At 38.7% G+C, this 26,181-nt stretch overlaps 1 protein-coding gene across 2 annotated transcripts in view; it reads right to left on the reverse strand.

Annotated features, from left to right (window-relative positions):
- Positions 1-3,452: 3,452 nt before the first annotated feature.
- The window catches only part of LOC122729965 (C-C chemokine receptor type 5-like), a 54,140-nt gene continuing 31,411 nt past the window's right edge, over positions 3,453-26,181 (reverse strand). The window contains exons 2-5 of one of the 2 annotated variants that reach the window (XM_043969126.1): positions 9,663-9,770; positions 8,878-8,963; positions 7,134-7,259; positions 3,453-5,710 (exon numbers count right to left, since the gene is read on the reverse strand). In XM_043969126.1, coding sequence (XP_043825061.1) covers positions 4,650-5,699 — 1,050 coding nt within the window. In that variant the 5' untranslated portion in view covers positions 5,700-5,710; positions 7,134-7,259; positions 8,878-8,963; positions 9,663-9,770 and the 3' untranslated portion in view covers positions 3,453-4,649. Of the gene's footprint in view, positions 5,711-5,866; positions 5,991-7,133; positions 7,260-8,877; positions 8,964-9,662; positions 9,771-26,181 lie in introns of those variants that run through there. The other variant, XR_006353368.1, reaches the window with a different exon arrangement.

Genomic DNA, 26,181 nt, shown 5'->3' on the forward strand with positions numbered 1-26,181 from the left:
TTCCATTACATGTAAATATAGTTCTCAATTTTTGTTTATACAAGCTTTACAATTTCAGATTTTTCTCCCTCCCTCCCCTCCCTCCCCCCTCCCCTAGACAGCAGGTAATCCGATATAAGTTATAGATATAGATACACACACACACACACACACACACATATATATATATATATATATATACATAATAACATTAATCCTATTTCTGCCTTAGTCCTGTTATAAGAGAAAAAATCAGAGCAATGATGAAAAACCTCAAAATAGAAAAAAAAAACAACAGCACCAAAAACAAAAGAAATAGTATGGTTCATTCAGCATCTATACTCCACAGTTCTTTTTTTTTTTTCTTGGATTTGGAGATCTTCTTCTATCACGAGTTCCCTGGAACTCTTCTGTACCATTGCATTGGTGAGAAGAATATAGTCCATCACAGTAGATCAACACTCAATGTTGATGATACTGTGTACAATGTTCTTCTGGTTCTGCTCATCTCACTCATCATCAGCTCACATAAGACCCTCCAGGTTTCTCTGAACTCCTGCTCATCATTTCTTACAGCACAATAGTATTCCATTGTATTCATATACCACAACTTGTCCAGCCATTCCCCAATTGATGGGTACCCCCTCAACTTCCAATTCCTTGCTACCATGTAAAGAGCAGCTATAAATATTTTTGTACATGTGGGTCCCTTTCCCCTTTCCATGATTTCTTTGGGAAAAAGACCTAAAAGTGGTATTACTGGGTCAAAGGGTATGCACAGCTTTATCGCCCTTTGGGCATAATTCCAAATTGCTCTCCAGAATGGTTGGATCAGTTCACAGCTCCACCAACAATGAATTAGTGTTCCAATTTTCCCACAGCTTCTCAAACATTTATTATTTTCCTTTTTTGTCATTTTAGACAATCTGATAGGTGTCAGGTGGTACCTCAGAGTTGTTTTAATTTGCATCTCTCTAAATCTCATTAGAGATTTAGAGCATTTTTTCATATGGGAATAGATAACTTTGGTTTCTTCATCAGAAAACTGCCTGTTCATATCCTTTGACCATTTCTCAATTGGGGAATGACTTGGATTCTTATAAACTTGATTTAGTTCCCTATATATTTTAGAGATGAGGCCTTTATCAGAAGTACTGGCCACAAAAATTGTTTCCCAGCTTTCTGCCTCCCTTCTAATTTTGAATGCATTGCTTCTGTTTGTACAAAAATTTTTTAATTTAATATAATCAAAATCATCCATTTTGCATTTTATAATATACTCTATCTCTTGTTTGGTCATAAACTGTTTTCCTTTCCAAAGATCTGATAGGTAGACTATTCCTTTCTCTCCTAATTTACCTATAGTATCACCTCTTATGTCTAAATCGTGTATCCATTTTGACCTTATTTTAGTATAAGGTGTCAGATGTTGGTCTATGCCTAATTTCTGCCATACTATCTTCCAGTTTTCCCAGCAGTTTTTGTCAAATACTGAGTTCCTATCCCAGAAGCTGGAGTCTTTGGGTTTATCAAACACTACATTACTAGTGTCATTTACTACTGCATTTCCTGAGCCTAGCCTATTCCATTGATCTACCACTCTATTTTTTAGCCAGTACCAGATAGTTTTGATGACTGCCACTTTATAGTAGAGCTCCAGGTTTGGTACCGCTAACCCACCTTCCTGTGAATTTTTTTTCATTATTTCCCTGGATATTCTTGATTTTTTGTTTTTCCAGATGAATTTTGTTATTATTTTTTCTAGCTGTATAAAATAATTTTTAGGTAGTCTGATTGGTATGGCACTGAATAAGTAAATCAATTTAGGCAGTATTGTCATTTTTACTATATTAGCTCTGCCTATCCATGAGCAATTGATATCTTTCCAGTTATTTAGATCTGATTTGATTTGTGTGAAGAGTGTTTGGTAGTTGTGTTCATAGAGTTCCTGGCTTTGTCTTGGCAAGTAGACTCCCAAGTATTTTATATTATCTACCGTTACTTTAAGTGGAATTTCTCTTTCTATCTCTTGCTGCTGGACTTTGCTGGTCATGTATAGAAATGCTGATGATTTCTGTGGATTTATTTTATATACTGCTACTTTGCTAAAGCTGTTAATTGTTTCAAGTAATTTTTGAGTTGATTCTCTAGGATTCTTTAGGTATACCATCATATCATATGCAAAGAGTGATAGTTTTGTTTCCTCCTTGCCTATTCTAATTCCTTTAATTCCTTTCTCTTCTCTGATTGCTAAAGCTAACATTTCTAGGACAATATTAAATACCAAACACACAATTATTTAGATTATCTCGTGTACTTCTTATTTCCTATCCTTCCACTTATGTGCTTCTGGCATGGATTCTGGCTTTAAATTGCCTCCCAGATAATTAACTTGTAGGAGACAATCTTTTCACAGGATGCCAACATAGGAAGTCATCCTGTTATAGTAGAAAAGAAAATCAAATAAGAAGCAGGGTCCAGGACTGGCTCTAGTTCTACCTACCAGAGAAGTTACCTTGGGTAAGTCCCCACCCTCACTACACCTCACTTTTCCTCTTCTGTAAAATGTGGACAATTCTCAGACTACCTATCTCACAGGGTTATTGACAGGATCAGATGAGATAATAACAGAATTTGGACTTGAATCTGCTACTCTCTGCTACTCTAGGGAACTGTGTGACCATAGGGAAAGCACTGGACCCCAATGAGCTTCAGTTTTCTTATCTGGAAAATGGGCATAATTCTTGTAGCACCTATCTCATGAGTTTTTTCTATTTTTTAATTTTTTTTAAATTTTTTTTAGTGAGGCAATTGGGGTTAAGTGATTTGCCCAGGGTCACACAGCTAGTAAGTGCTAAGTGTCTGAGGCCGAATTTGAACTCAGGTACTTCTGACTCCAGGGCCGGTGCTCTATCCACTACGCCACCTAGCTGCCCCGCATGAGTTTTTATAAGGCTTTAATGTAGAGTGCTTTGAAAAAACCTAAAATATGGGGGCAGCTAGGTGGCGCAGTAGATAAAGCACCAGCCCTGGATTCAGGAGGACCTGAGTTCAAATCCAGACTCAGACACTTGACACTTACTAGCTGTGTGACCCTGGGCAAGTCATTTAACCCTCATTGTCCTTCCCACCCCCCCAAAACCCAAAAAACCCAGAAAACTGAAATGCTATAATGAACATCAACTATTGTTGTTATTCCTATGACCTTGGTCCAGTCACTTCATTTCTCTGGGCCTCAGTTCCCTCCTCTATAAGATGAAGGTGTTGGTTTTACTGACCTCTGGATAGTAAGACTCTTCTCTATAGGTTATGTAAAATTACTTTTAAAGCAATGTACAGCTGCACTAAGACTTTTGGGCCACCCTGTGTAAATACATCCTTAGAGTCTTGTGTTGCCAAGACCGACCTGAGGCCAGGTGTACCCCTTTAGAAAGACAGACAGAGTTGTTAGGAAGATTTTATTTTCCAAATAAAGTCACATCTAGATAAAAAATGAAGTTCTAGAAAGCAAACTAAAGTCTATCTTTTGAGTGGCACTAACAATAATGTCACCTTTGGCCATCTGGTCTGACCAAGTTTCTAAGTTACCTCCTGAGGATGCTTTAGACAAAAGCCTTAAACTTAATAAATTCACTCCAAGACAAAGCTGGAGGCTCCATAACCAGGACATTATCTAAATTATTATACAGAATGATCTGATGGAATGATTAACAAATACTCAAATAATATGTATAGGGCAATACATTGAATTCGTAAAGTTGAATTATCCAACTTATTCTAAGAATCTTCAATCTTTAGGGTTTAGGAGCATGCCCCTTCCCCCTCTCTGGACCTCAGGGTCCTCAATCTCCTTATCTTGCTTAAAAAAATAATAGAATGGAAATTCCTTGAGACCAAGAAGACAAGGATGATTTCATTTGTATATCAGCATGTATATAGAAGGTGCATAATAAATGCTTACTGATTGACTTTATATATATATATATATTTCCTATTTCATAAAGTGATAACATTCTGACAAGTTTTTGTCTCAGTCTTATATTTCATTTTAAGCAAAAAGCCATAGCAGAAATCTTTGGAACATGTTTTATATAGATATGTATGTATACATATATATTTATATCTTATAACATTATTCATGATATAAAAGAATCCATAAACTTGAATGTATGGTGTTCATTGTTCTATTTGCCTCAACCCTGATGATCTAGCACCTTTCTGATGGCATGATAAGATAGACAATGTGTAACTCAGCTGCTCTATCTCTCTATCTGTCCATTCACACATATACACACACACACACATATATACATATGTATATGTATATGTATATATATACACAGACATCTACACCTCCATTTATGTATGTATGTATATGGAAGTAAGGCTGAGGGTTGATTAGACTAAATAGGAGAGACACACAAGGATCCAGGCTATTCTATTTTTACTTAAGAGAAGGCACTTGATATTCAAGGAATCTTCTGGTGCTGTGGGATGATGTATTTATTGAGAAGTGGGACTCAAGTTCCCTTCTGTACCTGGAGTCTGAATATTCTTGTGTTTCTTTGCTTTTTAGGGATCTTAGATCTCTAAGATTTTCAGGCCCTTTTAAGATTTGTAGGACCCCTCCCCCACAAAGGCCATTTTTAATATAAAGAAAAGAATCTTTTTTACAAACCAGCAGAGACCTCCTGCTCCCCAGTAGATGGGGTATATGTTGAGCTCACTCGGTCAAGTGTCTCTCCATGGAAAATGGGGCACTGCTTGCAGAAACGTCGGACAATGTATTTGCGGAAGAAAGTAGAGAGGTATCTCCTAAACTTTTCCCCAACAAAGGCATAAATCACTGGGTTGATGCAGCAGTGTGTCATTCCAAGTGTCTCTGTTATTTGCATGGCTCGGCCCAAGTTCTTAGAGCTCTCACAGTTGTCCAGACCAAAGGAAGCTTGGAATGTGTTTAAGAGAAGCACAATGTTATAGGGGGCCCAGAAGAGAAAATAAATGATCATAATCACAAAGATTAACCTCACTGCCTTGTGTTTCTTCTTCTCATTCCTACACCTCAGCAGTGTTTTTATGATTCCTGAGTAACAGATGATCATAACAAGGAGGGGTAACACTAGCCCCAACAGATTCATCTTTAAAGTTTGGAAGTCTTTCCAGATTGTGGACTGATCTGATGGGAAATGAGGGCTGCAGGTGTGTTGGATGCTTTCCTTTTGAGATTTGGTGAAGATGATTGCTGGGAGAGAGGCAAAGCCAGCCACCAGCCAGGTGATGACGCTTGTCAAAATGCCAAAGGTGACTGTCCTAGCTTTCAGAGCAAACACAGCATGGACAATGGCCAGGTAGCGATCGATGGTCAGGAGGATGATGAAGAAGACTCCTCCAAAGAAACCCATGTGGTAGAATCCAGTCAGCAACTTACACAGGACGTCTCCAAAGATCCACTGGTCTGCAGCATAGTGAGCCCAAAATGGCAGGGTGACAATGAAAAGCAAATCAGAGATGGCCAGATTGAGCAGATAGATGTCAGTCATGCTTTTCAGCTTTTTACATCTTATCAAGATGAGAAAAACTAGAGCATTGCCCACAAAGCCAAAAATGAACACCAAGGAGTAGAGCGGGGGGAGGAGCCATGATGCTGTGTACTTCACATCATAGCTTTGACAGGGAGCTTTAAAATCATAGTAGAATGATGAGGTTGTTGATTCGTCCATCGTGGTATGCCCTGTGAATGAAAAAAAAGTGTGGCATTCCTTCAGTATAGTATCTCCAGGAAGCACAAGATCATAAATTTATGGCTAGCAGGCACCTTGGAGGCCACCAAGTCTGACCCTACCTGTTTTATAGATGAGCAATCTGTGATCAGAAAGATTGTTACTTACTCAATGTTAAGTAGGTAGTGACTTAGGCGTCATTTGAACCCAGCTCTGCTGACTTCAAATTTATTGCTCTTTCCACTAGAGCGAGCTGCCTCTCAAGTAGTCCATGACATTCATAAAATCAGTCTATCGATAAACCAACAAGTATTTATTAAGTTTATTAGATGATAGCTACTGTACATGTATCAGGACATATTTATGATAGCACCAATGATGTTCTTTATTTATGAGGATGATGCTTCTGATCCACTGTCTAGCATTAATAGAGTTGCTTTAAGGCTTATGAAGTATCAGATTTGGTCATCACAACAATCCTGTAAGGTAGGTACTCTTGCTAGACCCCATTTCACAGATGTGGCAAGTTAGTCTGACAGATTGAAACTCAGGCTTCCTAACTCCAAGTTCAGCATGGTGTTATCCACACATGCCTTTAGTGATCATTAGAACATGCTCTTTTAGGTATCTCCCCCCGCCCCCAAGAAGCAATCATGAATATGTAGTGATCCGTTAATATCTTTCCACTCTATTCCTCTTGCGACCAGGTGCAGACTTCATAAATATTAAATGTCACCCATGGTCATCAGTTTCATCAAGTTCTTTTATCTCCACAGCATAATACCAAGAGTGTTGTCTTGGAGAATAAGCGGATGTGCCTTCAAGTCCTAGATCTGCCACCTGCAAACTGTGTCATCTAAAGCAAACCACTGGACATCTCTGGGACAAAGTTTGTTGTTGTTAAGTCATTTCAGTCTTGTCCGACTCTTCACGACCTCCTTTGGGGTTTTCTTGGCAGAGATACTGCAGTGGTTTGACATTTCCTTCTCTAGCTCATTTTACAGATCAGGAAACTGAGGCAGATAGGGTTAAGTGACTTGCCCAGGTTAACATAGTAAATGTTTGGTCCCAGGAGGAGTTGAGTCACTTGTAAAATAAGGGCGTTAGGCTAGATGATATCCAAAGTCTTTCCTAACTCTCCCTCTGCGGAAGGTAGAAAACCGGACATTAAATATTCAGTTCTGTGAATAGAAGGGCAAGCAGATGCAAAATACATGGATTTGCTAATTGTTCTTCCCTATGGGTTTTGGTCTGTAACCTTTATACATGGATGTCTATGCACACATACTGGCTGCATCAGATAATCAAGTCTGTGGACTACATTGTAGCCAAAGGGTCAGGAGTGAACAAAGGCTGAGGATGCCCTAGAAAACATCTCAGGGGGATTAACACGGAGACACCTTCTTTGCCCTTCCCCTTTTTATTCCATTCTACCTTGGCTTGGCGGTACTCCAAAAAGACCACTGAGATCACAAGTAGGGTGGAGTGTTGTTTATCTCTGGATGTGGGTGGAGAATGTCACTTTCCCTTTAGAATCACATGTAATGGAAAGAGCAGAACCTGTTAAGGGTATAGGATGGCAGAGGTAAGTAGAGAGTCCAACTTATGATTTCATCAGGGAAGAGATCTCCCAACGAGAGAACGCCTTCCGTTGACACAGATCAACATCTCATCTTTAGCTTAAAAGTTTTGGAGGGGTACTGAGAAGTTAAGTGACTTGCGAGGATCACATAGCTAGTATGCATTAAAGGCAGGGCTTGAACCCAGGTCTTCCAGACTCCAAAGCCAACTCTTTTTCTACTAAGGCATACTGGATCTTACACTACTCATAGAGATAGTACCTATAGCTATTATTTCATTGGCCTGGAGAACTTCTGAATGAGAAAATTCCTTCTATCGATGCAGAGTTCACTTTCTAGAACCTTGAGAGCTTAAATGACTTAGCCAGGGTCACACAGTCTCAGTATGTCTGACACTGTATGTGTCGGAGGAAAAACTCTAACTCAGGTCAAGCTATGGCTCTTATAAAGCTTGTAGGTTACCAGGTATGGTGTAAATGTCCTTAACTAGTTCACAGAGCAGCTAGGTGGCACAGTGGATAGAATGCTGGACCTGGACTCATCTTCCTGAGTTGAAATCTGGCCTTAGACACTTACTAGTGGTGTGACTCTGGGCAAGTCACTTCATCCTGTTTGCCTCAATTTCCTCATCTGTAAAATGAACTGCAGAAGGAAATAGTAGTCCCTCCCTTATCTTTACCAAGAAAACCCTAAATGGGGTCACAGAGAGTTGAATACAACTGAAACAACTGAACAACAACAAGAAGAAGCCCACAGTCCCCCAGCTAGGCAAGCTCTAACCTGGACTTTCTACAAATTATTTTTAACATCTCAAAGCTTTCAGGTCAAAGGATCAGCACATCATAGATTTAGAAATAGGAAGGATCTTAGAGTTCAACCTGGCTCATTTTACAGATAGGGAAACTGAGGTGTGAGAGAAGTGAATGGACTTTTTTTTTTAACATGACACAGTTTCTTTAGCCTAAACAGTAGAAACAATTACCTGAATCAGAGGGAGAACTGTGACTCCCTCATAGTCCAGTCACAAGCTATTTTTTTATATTAGCCGTAGCATGCAGAGAGGCAATGTGAGGTAGACAGAGGTTCAGCCTTGGAGCCAAGTTCAAATCCTTTCTCTGACACATACTGACTGTGTGGCCCTGGGCAAGTCACTCAAACAGAAAGTGAGCTCTTCTTTGATAGAAGGAATTTCCTCATTCAGTAGTTCCCAAGACCACTGAAATCCTAGCTCCAGACCCCATCTCTACCCTGATGGAAAGCAAGGATTCTTATAATTTTTTTGTAGCACAGATCCTTTGGGCAGTCAGGAGAACCCTTTGGACCCCTTCTCAGAATGTTTTTAAGTGCATTAAATGCAACCAATTATATAGAAATACAGTGATCAAAATTGTTTGTTTTTTTTTTCCATCTAAATTCATGGACTGCCTGAAACCTACCTAGGGACCCAATACCAGGTTATGAACCCCTGACTGGGAATCATGCAAGAAGTTAAGTCCTTGCACAAAAGGGGGATCTTGACGCAGCTTTCACTGGACTAAACAGATACATAGGAATGCCATGTGAGGTTTAAATATTACTTTACATGAAAAAGCTCTTACCTGGCAACAGTGTCTCTCACAAGATGAATCACGGAATCACAGGCTTTCAGAAGCTACTAGTCCAATCCACACCTAGGTAAGGATTCCTGACAGGAGAAGAGATATAACAAGTCAGGTGCCTGTCCTATTATATCCTTACAATCATAGCAGGAAGACATTTCCTTCCACAGTGGACATTTTTAGCGAATGACTGTAACCCATCCCATCCTTCCCTGAGGGGAAGGAGAAACAACCTGGATGGTGTGAAGATGGAGCAAGGATAAGAGGGAGGAAAGCTAATTTTATCTCGTTTGGGGTTAGATTTCAGTTCCCTTTATATATATATATTTTTTTTTCAGCAAAAATCTCTTCTGTCTCACCTAATCCCTGAGGGGGAAATTTCCATTTCCCCCCTTTCTCGATGTCTGGGTTTATAGTCAAAGGGACCTGACTTTGACTCCTGCCTCTGTCAGCTGTGTGACTTTGACTTTGTCATGTCACTCTCTGGGTCTCAGTTTCTTCATCTGGAAAATGAAGGTATTGGGTTAGATTGTCTCCCAAATGGCTTCCAGCTCAAAATCCCATGATCCATTTGCAACTGTACCTCTCAAAATGATCCAGCAATAAATAACTAATAGTCCAGGGAAAAGCACTTTGCTCTCATCTTGCTGATGATTTTCAGAATTAAATGCCACCAAATGTAAACTCATGATGCATTTACCACAGGATGCTTATAATAACCTCCCCTCTGATTTCCTTTTATATGGTAGCAAATAAGGTAATGAGAAAAAACCCCCACAACTCACCAATGGATAGTTTTCTTCAGAAAGAACAAAAGTTTTAACCTTCTCATAGATCCTGCTGTGAAAATCAGTAGATAAAGCTTGGTGTGCAAAAGTAGGAAATAACATTTCCTGAAAAAAAAAAAAAGAGGGCGGGGATATACTGAACACGTATACATAGTATAGAATTGACCAAACCTCACCCCCTCTACTGTCACAAATCCCCAAACTGAAGTGCCGTAGTACTTCTTCTCTCCGTTGTAGCACTCAAATGGAGTATGTCTGTGGAAACCTTGTTTCACAATCCTGGATTTGAATTAGGCACACCCTGGTATGTGGCTCAGGGTCCTACAATTCTCATTATTTTCCAAATCTGGAAGCCTCCATAAATATTGTAAAGTATATCTCCTCTGTCCAGTGGGTGGAAATGAATGAGACCAATGATTCCTAGTGATCCACAGTCAAAGTTCAATTGCTATTAAGACCCAGTCTCCAAACAAACCTAAAAAACAAAGAGTGCTTAGCTAATGAATTCCAGAGGGAGAATCAAGACACAAGCTTTGTATGTAGGTCACCACAAACAGCCTTATTTTACAGATGGCCTAGCGCATAGTAGGCACTTAATATATGTTTTATAGTGACTGACTGGAGAAACCAAAAAACAAAAAGAGGGAGACTTCAGACTCTCAGTGGCAGAGCTAAAAACTCCAAAGCTAAAATTAGTCCTGTTATTCTAGATACTGACTCTTTACTGAGCTGGACCCTGTTCTTTGCCAAGAAACATAGTACAGCAAATTGTGTCATGGTAAGAGAGAATTAGAGTCCTCGATGGGAAGAAAGGAGTGTTGTACTTTTGGTCTCCAAGTAGCCTAGTGGTCTTAGCTCCTGTAAGTCAGCCACTCCCCATGCACAGGATCATGGTGTTAGAGCTGGAAGGGGCCTTATAAACAGCCTGGTCCAAAATCCCTTCATTTCAGTGACTTGCCCATGGTCTCACTGCAATTTTGGCAGCCAGATTTGAACCCCAAACTGCCTTATTTTTTAAAAATGGCACTTTTTGTGTACTTGCTGATGCTTTTCACTGGTTTCCTTAGAAAAGTAAAGATATGTTTACTTTCAGCTAAGATACTCTTGACACCTAAAAACCAAATAGACTAAATCCTTACTTTTTAGTATGGCTTGGGAGGGGGGCACTTGTGGGTTTTTTTGGTTCATGTGCTTCCTTTGACCTAGTTAACAAAATTCAGCATAAGTTCTAGGGTTTTAGAAATTCTTTCTTTGTTGAAAATAAAGTGCAAGATGGGGAGTATAGGACCCACTGGACCTTCATCATTCCTATGAAAGGTGCAACTCCTGTGCCCAACCATAAAAAAGAAGATCAACCACTGACTGTATCAAGAAGGTTGGACTTAGCTCCTCTGGGGCTCTAGTTGCTTTGTCATGGCCACACACACACACACACACACACACACACACACACACACTTCAGTTCTCCCCAACGGACACATACACACACATGCACATACAAATGCATGCCTCAACCCCACCACTACCAAAAACCACATTTTATCTGTATTGGAGCAGATTTCTTCAGTCAAGGTGGCTCAGGTTTAGCAAATAACTCCACGAAAGGAAAATTTACAGAAAACGGCTCTCAAAGTCCCCCCTCAGTGCTCAAGTCAAGTACAAACAAGGAAACTGAAAGGAGATAAATAATTTTATCTCTGGTTTTAGAAAAAAAAAGAGTTACATATTTTGTCCAAAGATAGGGAGCTGATATCTATCAGCCAATAAGGGTAAAAACCTAACAGTGGGAAGGAAAAGAAACCAATTTTTCTTTGTTTGTTTTTGTGGATTTTCAAAGTACCACATTGAGTAACCATCAACAGCGACATTCAAATAAAGTACAATTTTGAAATAAAATCCAAGGTAAAACTGTAAATTTTAGTTAATATAAGAAGGATCAAACTGGGTAACTTTTTACTCTCTCTGCCAGCCTAGAGCAGCTCATCTGTTGACTTAAAAAAAGGGCCTAAGGAATTATCTGAAGCAGATAAAAGTTAAATGACTTGTCCAGGGTCACCCAGCTAGAATTTGTCAGAGCTGTAATTATAACCTAGACTTTCCTGACTTCCAGGCCGGCACTTTATTCACTACATCTGCTGCCTCTCTGATTTATATTTATAGTTTGTTCATTGAATAGTCTACATTTTCACCAAATAATAGTGCAGTTTAATGGAGAGAGCACTTCACTGAAAGTCAGAGACTTGCATGAACTGATGATGAGTGAGATGAGCAGAACCAGGAGAACATTGTACACAGTATCATCAACATTATGTGTTGATCAACTGTGATAGACTTGGTTTTTCTCAGCAATACAATGGTACAAGATAGTTCCAAAGGACTCATGATGGAAAAGGCTCTCCAAATCCAGAAGAAAAAAAAAAAGAACTGTGGAATATGGATGCAGATTGAACCATACTATTTCTTTTGTTTTTGGTGCTGTTGTTTTTCTTTTTTGAGGTTTTTCCTTTTTTCTCTGATTCTTCTCTTATAACACTACTAATGCAGAAATATGTTTAATGTTATCATACATATATAACCTATATCAGATTACTTGCTGTCTTGGGGAGGGGGGGACAGAGGGGAAGGAGGGAGAAAAATTTGAAACTAGAAATCTTATAAAAACAAATGTTGAAAACTATCTCTACATGTAACTGGAAAATAATAAAATACTTTTATAATTAAAAAATTAAAAATGAAAGAAAAAAAAGAAAGTCAGAGGACCCTGATTTGAATTCTGCTTTTGCTACATACTAGTGATGTTATCTTAGGAGAGTTTCTCTTGCTCTCTCTGAGGGTTGGTTTCCATATCTGTAAAATTACATTACCTCTGAGGTTTCTTACAGTCCTAAGTTCTAATAACAAAAATATCCCACTTGCTTCTGATCTCTTTTTCTTCTGTTTCTTTTTCCAAATTTTGTTGCAGTTATGATTATTTTTATCTTGTTCTCTTCATCCACTGAATGGAGTTCTGGTAGAAATGGTCCAGGGACAGGTCGCTATCCTGCTATTATTCTCTTGTGTTTAATGCTCTATGGATTATTGCACTGGTGGATAAAATGCCTGCTTTCTTACCCCCCCCCCAAATTAATTAAAAGTGTTGTAAAGTAAACTTCTCTTATCTAGGCTCCTTGAAAACTCCTTTGGGACACCTCCAGTAGCAGAGATGAGATTATGGGCACTTCTTCATGTTTCTACATGGTGTTAATTTCTTCTACAATAGCTCCTTGTATTTCAAAAGCTTGTAAATCGGTGCTACTTAGAGATTACAAATACTTGTTTAAATGTTATAAATTTTTATAAATTGGAGTTATATCTGGGTGATTGTGGGTAAAAGGTTTGTTTTGTTATCAATGTTACTATCTCCATCTTTTCATATTGTTCAATAGGGTTTAGAAATAAGCGATTCTCTGCTAGGTTTATATCCCAAAGACATCCAACAAAAGGGGAAAGGACCCATTTGTCCAAAAATATTCATAGCAGCTCTTTTTGTGGTGACTAAGAATTGGAAATCAAAGGAATGCCCATTAGTTGGGGAATGGCGAAACAAGCTGTGGTATAGAATTGTAATAGGATATTATTGTGCTACAAGAAATGACAAGCAGGACAATTTCATAAAGGCCTGGAAAGGGAACAGAACCAGGAGAATGTTGTACACAGTAATATCAATATTGTTTGATGAAGAACTGGGAATGATGGCAATACAATGACCAAGACAATTTTAAAAGATTAATGAAGAAACATACTATCCACCTCCTGAGAAAGAACTGATATTGAATACAGACTGAAACATGCTATTTTTCTCTTTCTTTTTTTTTCTTTTATGCTAGTCTTCTTATACAAAATGACTAATATGGAAATGTTTTACGTAATTGTACATGTATAATATATATCTGATTACCACCTGGGGGAGGGGGAGGGGAGGAAGGGAGGGATAGAATTTGGAAATCAAAACTTTAAATAAAAATGTTTATAAATAAATAAAAAGATATAGAGTGATTTAGCCAATTGTTCATTCAATAAATATTTATTTAATACAAAAAAAAAGAAATAAGTGATTCTGGGTCCGATAAGTGAACCAATAATAAATTGTTTTTAACACCTCTGAGACTTTTTGGCATACCTTTTCTGCTCTTCAACCAGTAGATTGTTTTCTTGAAAATGTTTGTAGATTTTTTGTTGTTTTTTTGATATAAGCTATTAATGCTTTATATAAAGTACACAAATATATGTAACATAGGTATGCCCATGTGAGATGTATGCTTTCATGTATGGTGTAAATATGTAGATACTGCTTGTGGGTGTCTAGGCCCAGCCCACCTCAATGGGGAGGATATGAGCCAAGAACCACACCCACAGTAGGTGGTGTGGTGTGGTGTGGTAGGGAGTAGGAAGTAGGGCCAGGAATATCTGGGCTGGGTGATCTTTTTCCAAGTCTCTGAGAGGGGTATTGTGCTAGAATAATAGCTATGTGGCCTATTCCTGAGATGTGTTTGGTTTAAGGATAAAATGATTAGGAGTTCAGAAGGAAAGCCACCTTGCTGGCCACCATTAGGGAATAAGTAAGGTAGCCTTTGTCTTGCTTTTAGACTTAGCACCTTCCCACCAAACTTTGGTTATGTAAAACAGTATCAAACTCAAATGGAAACTGGGGTCACTAAACCATACATAAGGATTTGTGGGCTGTATATTGACTTAGAAAACTACATATTAACATTATGGTTTTTGTGTTTTTATTTATTTTGTTAAAAATTTTCCCAATCACATTTTAATCTAGTTGGATTCAGGATTATTGTAGATACCTCTGATGTCAAAGACCATCACAAATGGAGAACAGCTAGTAAACCCGCTTATCCAAGAAAAACAGCAAATAGAAAATACGAAGGTTAGAATAAACAAAAGAAATACAAAAGAGAGAATGAGCTCTTCAGCTGGGAGTAAGATAATATCTGAGCTCAAACCAAAAGAGAGATACTAGTTGCACACAAAAAAAGTCCATTTTAGAAGTTGCTAGGGAGACAAGCTTGAAAATAGCAACATATCGGACCCTGGATTTTCCCTAGATGTCTAGAGCTTCTCTCTCCACCTGTAGCTTTTCCAAAGAGTCTCTGAAACTATATGTCTCTCTTTGAGAAAACTGAGCCATAAAGTCCCTTATGCAGATACTCAGCCTTCTTTCCCATAATCAAAAGTTGTATCTCCTTACATAGATGCAACACAAATCTGCAAAAACCATCTCCCAGGGTTGAGCAGAAGCAGAGTTATGTTCACAATCGACCTGTATTTGGCAGGATCACTGGTGCATCTTTTTCTTTTTCTTTTTTTTTTTTTAGTTCATTTCTTTATTTGTGAAATCTATTATTTATTTTAAAAATAAATAATTGTTTTCTTTTAAAGTTTTGAGTTCCAAATTCTCTCCCTCCCTCCTAATCCTCCCTGGCTCAATAAGAAGGTAAGCAAAATGATATCAATTACACATGTGAGATCATGCAAAGCATGTTTCCACATTAGCAATATTGGAAAAAAAGAAAAAGAAACTGAGAAAATTATACTTCAGTTTGCATTCAGAGTTCATCAGTTCTCTCTGGAGGTGGATAGCATCATGACCCCTTTGAAATTGTTTTGGATCATTATATTAATCACAGTAGCCAAGTCTTTCATGGTTGATCATCATTACATCACTATTACTATGCACAAGGGAAGCTAGGTGGCACAGTGGATAAAGCACCAGTCCTGGATTCAGGAGGACCTGAATTCAAATCTGGCCTCAGACACTTGACACTTACTAGCTATGTGACCCTGGGCAAGTCACTTAACCCTCATTGCCCTGCTCTTCCCCCCAAAAACCCAAAAAACCAAAAATCCAAAACAAACAACTATTCCTATGCACAAATGATCTCCCAGTTCTCACTTCACTTTGCATTAGTTCATATAGGTTTCCTGTGTTTTTCTGAAACCACCCCCTCATCATTTCTTATAAGCACAATAGTATTTCATCACAATCATATGCCACGACTTGTTAAGCCATTCCACAACTGATGAGCATTCCCCCAATTTCCAATTCTTTGCCACCACGAAAAGAGCTGCTATAAATATTTTTGTACATATAGGTCCTTTTTCTTTTATCTCTTTAGGGTTTATACCTATTCATGGTATTGCTGGGTCAAAGAGTATGCCCTTTGGACATAGTTCTAAATTGTTCTCCAGACTGGTTGGACCAGTTTACAACTGTTCCAAGTGTGCATCAAATGTATCTCTTTTTCTCTCATCCACTCCAACATTAGTCAGTTCTGATAGATATGATGTGGAACCTCAGAATTGTTTTAACTTGCATTTTTCTAATCAATAGTGATTTAGAGCATTTTCCAAGATGAATATAGATATCTTTGATTCCTTCTTCTGAAAGCTATCCTGTTCATATCATTTGATCTTGTATCAATTGGGGAATGGCTCTTTTTTATAAGTTTGATACAGCTCTCTATATATTTAAGAAATGAGGCCCATTATTAGAGAAACTTGCTATAAAATTTTTCATATTACTTCATTGTCTTTGATACCTTTTATTTTTTTAAACTTTCTTTTGGTGGGGCAATGGGGATTAAGTGACTTGCCCAGGGTCACACAGCTTGTAAGTGTCAAGTGTCTGAGACTGGATATGAACTCAGGTACTCCTGAATCCAGGGCCGGTGCTTTATCCACTGAGCCACCTAGCTGCTCCCTTTGATACCTTTTAAAAATATAGTTTCCTTCTTTATCTCTTTTATTTAGGTTTTTTAGTTTGGTCTGTTTTTGCTTTGTCTTTGAGATGATACTTGCTACTCCTGTCTCTTTTTACTTTAGCTGAAGCATAATAGATTCTGCAACAGGTCTTTATTTTAACTCTGTGTCCTGTATCTACTGTGTCTATTGTAAACAACATATTGTTGGATTCTGGTTTCTAATCTATTTTGTTTATCTACTTCCATTTTATAGGGGAGATCATCCCATTCAATTCACAGTTGTGATTACTGTGTATTTCTCTCCCTCCCTTTTTTTTTGTTTATTCTTCTCTTCCTCTCTTTTTATCATGTCCCTCATCAAAAGTCTGTTTTGCTTCTGATCACTGCTTCCTTTAATCTACACTTCCTTTTGCCCATCCTCCCCCATATCTTATCCTCTTCCCCTCCTATTATCCTGTAGGGTAAGATATATTTCTTTACCCCATTGAGCATATATACATATATTCTTTTTTCTTGAGCCAATTCTGATGACAGTGAGGTTTGAGCATTGCCTGCCATCCCCACCCCAATTGCTATTAAAGTTCTTCCTTGAATACCTCTTTTATGTGAGAAAAATTTTCCCATTCTACCTCTCCCTTTCCCCTTCTCCCAGTGCATCCCTTTTTCTCACTCCTTCACTTTTTTTTTGAGATCATCCCAACATAACTCACACTCATACCTTCTGTCTTTGTAGACTTTTTAACTGCCCTTATAATGACAAAGTCCTTAGGAGTTACATGTATCACCTTTTCATATAAGAATCTAAACAGTTTAACTTTATTGAGTCTTTTATGATTACTCTTTCATGTTTATCTTTTTAGGCTTCTCTTGAGTCTTGTGTTTGAATATTAATTTTCTATTCAGCTCTGGTCTTTTCATCAGTAATGCTTGGAAGTTCTCTATTTCATTAAATATCCATTTTCCCTGGAAGGATTATACTCAGTTTTGCTGGGTACATTATTCTTGGTTATAATGATAGCTCGTTGCCTTCCAGAATATCATATTCCATCTCCTCTGATCCTTTAATGCAGAAGCTGATAAATCTTGTGTGATCTTGACTTTAGCTCCATGATATTTGAATTATTTATTTCTGACTGCTTGCAATACTTTCTTCTGGACCTGGGAGCTCTGGAATGTGGCTCTAGTATTCCTGGGAGTTTTTACTTTGGGATAGATCTCTTTCAGGCGGTGATTGGTGGATTATATCAATTTTTATTTTGCACTCTAGATCTAAAATATCAGGTCAGTTTTCCTTGGTAATTTCTTGAAATATGATGTCTTTTTTGATCATGTCTTTCAACTAGTCCAATAATTCTTAGAAAGTATAGCCAAAACTAGGTATAGACTAACATCTTACACTGTATATCAAGATAAGGGCAAAATGGGCACATGATAAATCATGTGATACCATAAACAAATTAGGAGTGCAGGGAATAATTTTCCTGTCAGGTCTATGGAGAAGGGAATAATTTATAACCAAATAAGAGATAGAAAGCACTATGAGATACAAAATGGATAATTTTGATTATATTCAATTAAAATTATTTAGCACAAACAAAACCAAGACAACCAAGATTGCAAAAAAAGCAGAAAGCTGGGAAACAACTGTCTCTGATAAAGGCCTCAATTCTCAAATATGTAGATGAATGAGTAAAATTTAATAGAATATAAGTCGTTGATCAATTTATAAATGGTCAAAAGATATCAATAGGGAGTTTTTAGATGAAGTAATCAAAGCTATCTATAGTTATATGAAAAAATGCTCTAAATCGTTATTGATTAGAGATGTGCAAATTAAAAGATCTCTGTGGTACCACATCATACCAATCAGATTGGCTAATATGACAGAAAAGGAAAATGATAAATGTTGGAGGGGATGTGGGAAAACTGGGACACATACGCTGCTGGTGGGGTTGTGAACTGATTTAACCATTGAGGAGGATAATTTGGAACTATGCCCAAAGGGCTAAAAAACTCTGCATACCTTCTGACCCAGCAGTGCCACTACTAGGTCTGTATCCCTGAGATTTTTTAAAGGGAAAAGGACATATTTGTATAAAATATTTATAGCAGCTCTTTTTGTGATGTCAAAGAATTGGAAACTGAGGGGATACCCATCAATTGGGGAATGATTGAACAAGTGTTGTATATGATTTTGATGGAATACTATTGTACTATAAGAAATGATGAGCAGGCGTATTTCAGAAAAACCTAGAAAGATTTACACAAACTGAATTGAACAGAACCAGTAGAACATTGTACACAATAACAACAATATTGTGTGATGATGTACTGTAAATAACTTAGCTATTTTCAGCAATGCAATGATCCAAGACAATTCCAAAGGAGTCATGATAAAAAATGCTATCCACCCCCAGAGAAAGAACCGATGCAGCCTGAATGCAAATCTAAGCATACTGCTGTTCACTTTATTTTTGTGGGTTTTTTTTTGTTTGTGTCTTCTTTTACAATATAATTAATGTGGAAATATGTTTTGCATGATTGCACATGTATAACCTATATCAAACTGCTTATTGTCTCAGGGGAAGGGAAATGGAAGGAGAGAATTGGAACTCTAAATTTTAAAAAATGAATGTTAAAAATTTTCTTTACATGTAACTGGGAAAGACAATATTATTTAATAAAAAACATCAACTAATCCAATAATTCTTAAATTATATCTCTTTAATCTATTATCCAAGTCAGTTGTTTTTCTTTTTTCTTTTTTTTTTTTAGTGAGGAAATTGGGGTTAAGTGACTTGCCCAGGGTCACACAGCTAGTTAAGTATTAAGTGTCTGAGGCCGGATTTGAACTCAGGTACTCCTGACTCCAGGGCCGGTGCTCTATCCACTGCGCCATCTAGCTGCCCCCAAGTCAGTTGTTTTTCTGATGAGATATTTCACATTTTCTTCTCATGCAGTCATTAACTTCTATTAACCCAATTTTAATTTTTGAGGAATTATTTTCTTCAGTGAGCTTTTGTACCTCTTTTTCCATTTGGCTTATTCTGCTTTTTAAGGAGTTTTTTTCTTCAGGGAATTTTTGTGTCTCTTACCACTAGGCCAATTCGGTTTTTTTTAATAGTATTTTTTTCACAATAATATATAAAGACAATTTTTAACATTCATTAAAAAAATTTTTGATTTTAAAATTTTTCCCTCCCCTGCTTCCTCCCTCCCTAAGACAGTAAGCAATATGATATAGGTTATATATGTGCAATCATGTATAACATATTTCCATTATACTCATTTTGTGAAAGAAGACACAGACCTGTCCTGTTGACCTCCTTAGTTGTCTTGGGCTGGAAAAAAATGTCTCATTCTGACTTATTGTTGGCTCTGGTGCTCCAAAATTTGATTCAAGGCATTATTTTAAAGTTGTTGGGGAATGATAGGAGAGTTCAACTGGGTTTCTGCCTCTAATCCACCATATTGGCTACAGCATGATCAGTGGTGTTCCTTATCTTTCATTAGTCACTATCTGATGCCTCCTGTTAAGAAAGATGGGATTGGGCATTTTTTTTTCTGAGAGGAAGCTAGTAAAAGGCTTTGTTTATAATTCATGCATTTTGTCAAAGTATTTGCACCAATAATTATAGTGTTTGTCCATCTGCACTTCTTTCCAGTCTTCTAAGGAAGCTAGAGTTCTCTCACCTTCCTTGATATAAATTGTTCCGTCATTTATCATATTAACAATCTAAATTTCTATTTCTTGTTTGAACCATCTTGGATTTATATTGTGTTGGCCTTGCAACCTTTAGATGACCACAACTTTTCCACATCCTCCTTTAAGGATTCCTTCTTTCCTCTAATTTCTTTGTTTCTCAAGTGTCTACAGTAAAGTAAATTGATTACCTTACTTTGAACTGCTTTTACTCCTTGTATTGCTACTGTGACCTTTTGACTCTTGCTCTCACATGCTGATTAAGGAAATTTTTTTCTAATAGACTTCTGTTTTCCAGATTCTGTTCTGCATGGTTGTTTTTTTTTTTGTTCCTTTTAATTGGACAATATAGTGTTTAAGTTTCTAGTGAGGGTACCAACTAGATGGTGTAGTACAACAGAAAAAAAAATCATTGGCTTTGGAGCCAAAGTATCTGGGTTCGAATTTTACCTCTGATGCTTACTCCCTGTGTGATTCTGGGTAAGTCATTCAATTTTGTTAGGCCTCAGATTATTCATCTTTAAAATGGGGGAGTTGGGTTAGATAGCATCTGAGGTCCTTTTCAGCTGTGATTCTGTGATCCTAATTTTCTAGGCTTTGCAGTCATCTTAGAGAACTCTCTCAGGTAGCTTCTGCCATGATGTTAATAATCATAGTTGAAGTAGCTCAGGAAACTGAGGGAGAGAGGCAAGTCAGTTCATGCCACGTGGGTCAAAACAGCTTCATCATCACTTCACCTTGCAACCTGATAGAGACAGCGCTGGAGTCCAAGAGCCCTGCAAATAAGACTACTACTCTTTGTTCTGCCCCCAACCCCATCCCCAACCACTGGTCTTCCTTTTAGCTTGTAGCTAAATGATAGGGCAGCAAGATGGTGCAGATAGAGCACTGGACCTGGAGTCAGAAAGACTCATCTTCTTGAGTTCAAATCTGGCCTCAGACACTTCTTAGCTGTGTGGCCCTGGGCAAGTCACTTCACCCTGTTTGCCTCAGTTTCCTCATTTGTAAAATGAGCCAGAGAAGGAAATGGCAAACCAGTCCAGTATCTTTGCCAAGAAAACCCTTCATGGAGTTGCAAAGTGTCAGTCTTGTGCCAAAGGAGCCCTGTAACCTCCACCACTGTCCCCACTAGTGGCTAGCCAACTGCCACTGATGGTCAGGTAAAGCCACGAGTCCTGGGGACAGCTGCAGTCCCCACGCCACAAGCCCTGCTTCCCTACTAGCTAGCCCCTGCAGCCACAGCACAGGGAAATAACCTTTGTGGCAATGCAACCTGCTGACTTCTTCTGATGTGCTGTTAGCCCTCACCTCCTCTGAAGCAACAGTTACTGAAATCCCAGAAAAAAATTCTCACCACCAAAATCCTTGGCACTGTCAAATACTTAATATATCAGGAACCAATATGATTTTATTCCCTGAAATGTCCCTAAACAGGCTGCATCACCAACTGCCAATCGAGGTACCCATGGGCCCTAATATCTAAATTGCAGCTGAAACTTCCTCTATGAGTCATCTCCCACAATTAGAAGGTGTTTCTTGAAATTAGGGACTGTCTTGTTTCCCCCTCCCCCCATTAGAATGTGAATTTCTTTTTTTTTTTTAATTTTGTGTGTGTGTGTGTGTGCAATTGGGGTTAAGTGACTTGCCTAGGGCCACACAGCTTGTAAGTGTTAAGTGTCTGAAGTGTAAGTGGTAAGTGTAAGTATAAGTGTAAGTGTTAAGTGAACTCAGGTCCTCCTGACTCCAGGGCCAGTGCTCTATCCACTGCACCACCTAGCTGCCCCAGAATGTGAATTTCTTAAGACCAAGGACTATTAAGTTTTTCTGATTGTGTCTCCAGAGTTTAGCATAGTCCTTTGCATATTGTAAGCACTTAATAAATGCTTTTCATTCACTCATCAGTTGAGCTCAAACTTATTAATGTTGATGTATATGAATTGTATGGTTATATTATTCTATTAAATATCTTAAACAGCTTCTTTATCTTGTGAAATCTTTCTCCAGTTAGATCAAAATAAAAAACTCGGACTCACTAGTTCTGAAATTCTTAATGTATGCCAAGGAAGGATAGAGACTAAAGGTTTCAGGTTTGAATCTGGAAGTCATGTCCAACCAACATATGAAGGTAATAGTTACGAATACCTTGGTCTTCTAAAGGCAAGACACAGTAAGCAAAAATAAACTGAAGAGGAATAAATTAAATGGAAAAGCCTAGGGTACCTTGATTGAAACAACAAAGCAGTTGACAATGCACCTTATTTAGTAGTATTTTAATTAATAAAACCATATTGGTTTCTTATATATGAATCAGAAACCTGAAATCATAGCTGGATAAGAATGAATGAAGCATTTATTAAGCACTTATTACATGCAAAACACTATGCTAAGTCCTGGTAATACAAATAGAAGAACACATTTGGAAGGTTCCAAGCAGCAAGTCAAATGGAAAAGTTTCATGATCCTTAGAATATCTCTTCTTTAATATTATTTCCCCTTATAAAATTGTATCTGTTTCTGAGGTTGAGCCATTTGGTAATACCAAGGATTCTGCTGGTAAGAATTTTCTTTCTTGGGTCTTTGGTAGCTGTAGCTGTTAACACCTGCAGGAGCAGTGGCCAGGCTGAATCTCCACAGGCTTGGCTTCCCAAGATGGTGGCTGAGGGCACTGGGATGGAAGCATTACTATTCCAAAGGCTCTTGGGTTCAGGGTCCTGGACTGTATCCAAAAGGGTCTAAGGAGAGATAGTGGTCAAGATGAGGGTGGTTTGACTTGTCTGGAAAACACTGTCCCCTGCCTCTCCCTCAGGGTGCCCTGCTGCTTCAGGTAGGCTGGCACACCTGCCTTGTGTGTGGCAGTTGGTTGGCACTTGGTGGAGAGGGTTGACCACATCTTCACAGGAGTTCAATTGAATTTAATGAAGAATGAGCTTAAAGCAATATCTACATGACAGCAATCTTTTTCTCTCTCTCTTTCTTTCTCATACAAGTTCATTTCCTTATCTCTGCAGGGAGGGGGTAAAACTAGGCAGGACCCTTCCAGCACTATGTCTGTGTTCCTAAGACTGAATCTTTTCATGGTCTCTGCAGAAACTCAAATCTACACATTCAGCCCTGAGCTTTCTTCTCAACATCAGTTCCACAGACTATTCCACTGAATGTCTCCGCCTAGATGTCTGCAGACATTTCAAGTTCCACATATCCAAAACAGAAGTCATCATCTTCCCCAAGAAACCCACCTCTCCTCTAGACTTCCCTGTTTCCGTTGAGTCCTAGTCACTGGGGTTAAAACCTTAGGACCATCTTCAACTCTTATCTTTTCCCTCATTCCCTATATTCCCTTACCTTCACAACATTTCTCACATCTATCTCATTCTCTCTAGTCACCCAACCACCACCCTGGTCCAGGCTTTTATCACCTAGGCAGATAGGTGATACAATGGCCTAGAGTCAGGAAAACCTGAGTTCGAATTTGGATTCAGATACTTAATAGTTGTGTGACCCTGGGCAAGTCACTTAATATCCATCTGCCTCAGTTTTCTCAACTGCAAAATGGGCCTCATAATGCCACCTATCTCACAGGGTTGCTTTGAGGATAAAATGAGACAACATAGGTAAAGAACTTTGTGAAGCTTAAATTGCTCTATAAATGCTATCAATTATTATTGTCATTCACCATCATCACTGCCATCATTGTCATCATACTTTATTTCTAGGAAAACAGAAGTAGACGTACCCTATTTCACCTCCATGCGTTCTCACAAGCTATCTCTCATCAATCAACCAATCCATAATGATTTACTTAGGGCCTGTTACATGCCAGGGACCGGGAATACAGAAACTAAGGTGAAATGGATCGGGCCCCACTATCTAGGAACTTACATTCTATTCGGAGAGACAAAAGATACATATACAGGTATATGTACACAATGCACAAGCTTTTAGTGGAGGGGTAGCATTAGGAATTAGAAGATTAGGAAAGATCTTTTGTGGAAGGTAGTTTTTGAGAAGAATCTTGAAGGAGATTAGGGAGGGATCCTAAGAGGTGGAGGTAACAAGGGTATGCATTCCAGGTATAGACAATGAAAAGACACAGAGACAAGAAAGAGAATTCTATGTATGTAGGTCATGATGAGAAGGCCAGTTTGGGGACTATGTAAGAAGGTTGGCAAAGTAGGTTGGGACCAGGCTAAGCAGAGGAATGTATTTCATCGTGGAGGTAAAAATGAGGCTCCTGGTAGAAGAGTGGCATAATTCAGACCTGTGCTTTAGGAAAACCACTCTGAAAGCTGTATAAAGGATAGTTTGCAGTGAAGAGACACTCAAGACAGGGAGGTCAATAAGGACACTATTCCTGTAGTCCAGGATAGAGGTGATGAGGGCCTGAGCTAGGGTGGTGCACTCCCTCCTCATCTAGGCCTCTCAGAATCCTTATCTCTTTCCAAAGATCAGCTCAGGCTCCATTAGTAGATGAGGAATGCTCATTGGCCCATCATGGAAAATGATGGAAACTATTGGAACCATTAGGGAAAATGATGCTATGGGCCATTTTTTCCCCCAATCACACTGACTACATTAAAAAGATGGGTCTTTGGAATGCCTGCAGCTTGGGATCATTGAGAGCAATCAGCAATTTTCTAATGTGGTCCAGTCACCTCTCTTCCCCCCATTCATTCATTCATTAATTCTTCTTCTTCTTCTTTTTGCAGGGCAATGAGGGTTAAATGACTTGCCCAGGGTCACTTTGTAAACTAGTAAGTGTTAAGTGTTTGAGGCCAGATTTGAACTCAAGTCCTCCTGAATCCAGGGCTGGTTCTTTATCCACTCTACTACCTAGCTGCTCCCCCACCCCCCATTCATTGTTAATCCAATGGACTACCACCCTGACTACAAAGGGTCATCTGGGCAATATACATTTTTTCATCTACTTGGTCTTTTCTTCATAGATTGTTAGGCCTACCTCTTTTGTGTGGCTATGATTCTCAGAGAGGGGGCTCTGGAGCATTCTAGGACTTGAAGAAATTAAGGAACTGTCATCCTTGAGTGGGGGCACCCTAAGATCCTTACCCTCTTCCAACATTTTCAAGCCCTCCTCCATGACACTGGCAAACTATTAAAGACTGTCTCCCTTTTTTTTATATATTTTCTACATTATGAGAAGAATGAGAATCCATGAGAATGGGCTGAGAATAGGAATGATTGCAATAGGAATAAGAGTGAGAAATGGGACAGGAATACTCTATCTGTTGTGGTAAAAAGTCATTTAACTTCTCTGACACTCAGAAAATGGAGACAATAATGGCACCAACCTCCTAGAATTGTTGTGAGGGTAGAATGAGCTAAGGCACAGAAAGTGCTTTGAAAACCAGAGAGTGCTCTCTAAACGTGAGCAGTTTAGCCCTGAGCAAAGTTTCTATTCTTTCTTTTTATCAATGAATCTTCTATGATTTCAACATGCACACAGCATCATAGGTTTAAAGCTGGAATAGATCCTAGAAGCTATGGAATGTTTCTCTTCTATAAAGGAGGACCGGTACAAGTCCAGATTCCATCAGTTTGCTAGGATGGCATTACCCACATGGAAGACACGAGGGGAGCTGCTTCTGAGCAAATCATGAGGACTAGAGCACATATGACCATTCCATTATTGGTTCCAGTTGACTGACCTACCATAAGGTTTGGAGGAGGCTTTTTCTATTGGCTACATGGCCAGAACTGTTCTTGGGTTTTCAAAGAGCCTGAGTCAACACTGGCTATAGTTTTGCTATGTCTGAATCTGAGGGAGCAAGGTGGCTCTTTGACTAATGGATTCTTGCAGGAGAACCATGGCGTAAGAGGAATGAATATGGCACCTACTTGGGCCCCAAGAAATGGGTATGGGTCCTTAGACTTTTTATTCACTCTTTTCCACTCTAGGTGCCAATCTGGGCCAGGAGCAAGAGCTATGGGGATCCAGTAGGCCAGAAATCCAAGCTGGGTATGGGAGTCATCTCATTATCAAAGCCCTTGGGGGCAGAGGCACAGACATCCAGCCCAGCAGAGTCTGGTGGCAATGCCACCT

Source organism: Dromiciops gliroides, chromosome 5 (genome assembly GCF_019393635.1).
Source record: "Dromiciops gliroides isolate mDroGli1 chromosome 5, mDroGli1.pri, whole genome shotgun sequence".
Classification (NCBI taxonomy): Eukaryota; Metazoa; Chordata; class Mammalia; order Microbiotheria; family Microbiotheriidae; genus Dromiciops; species Dromiciops gliroides.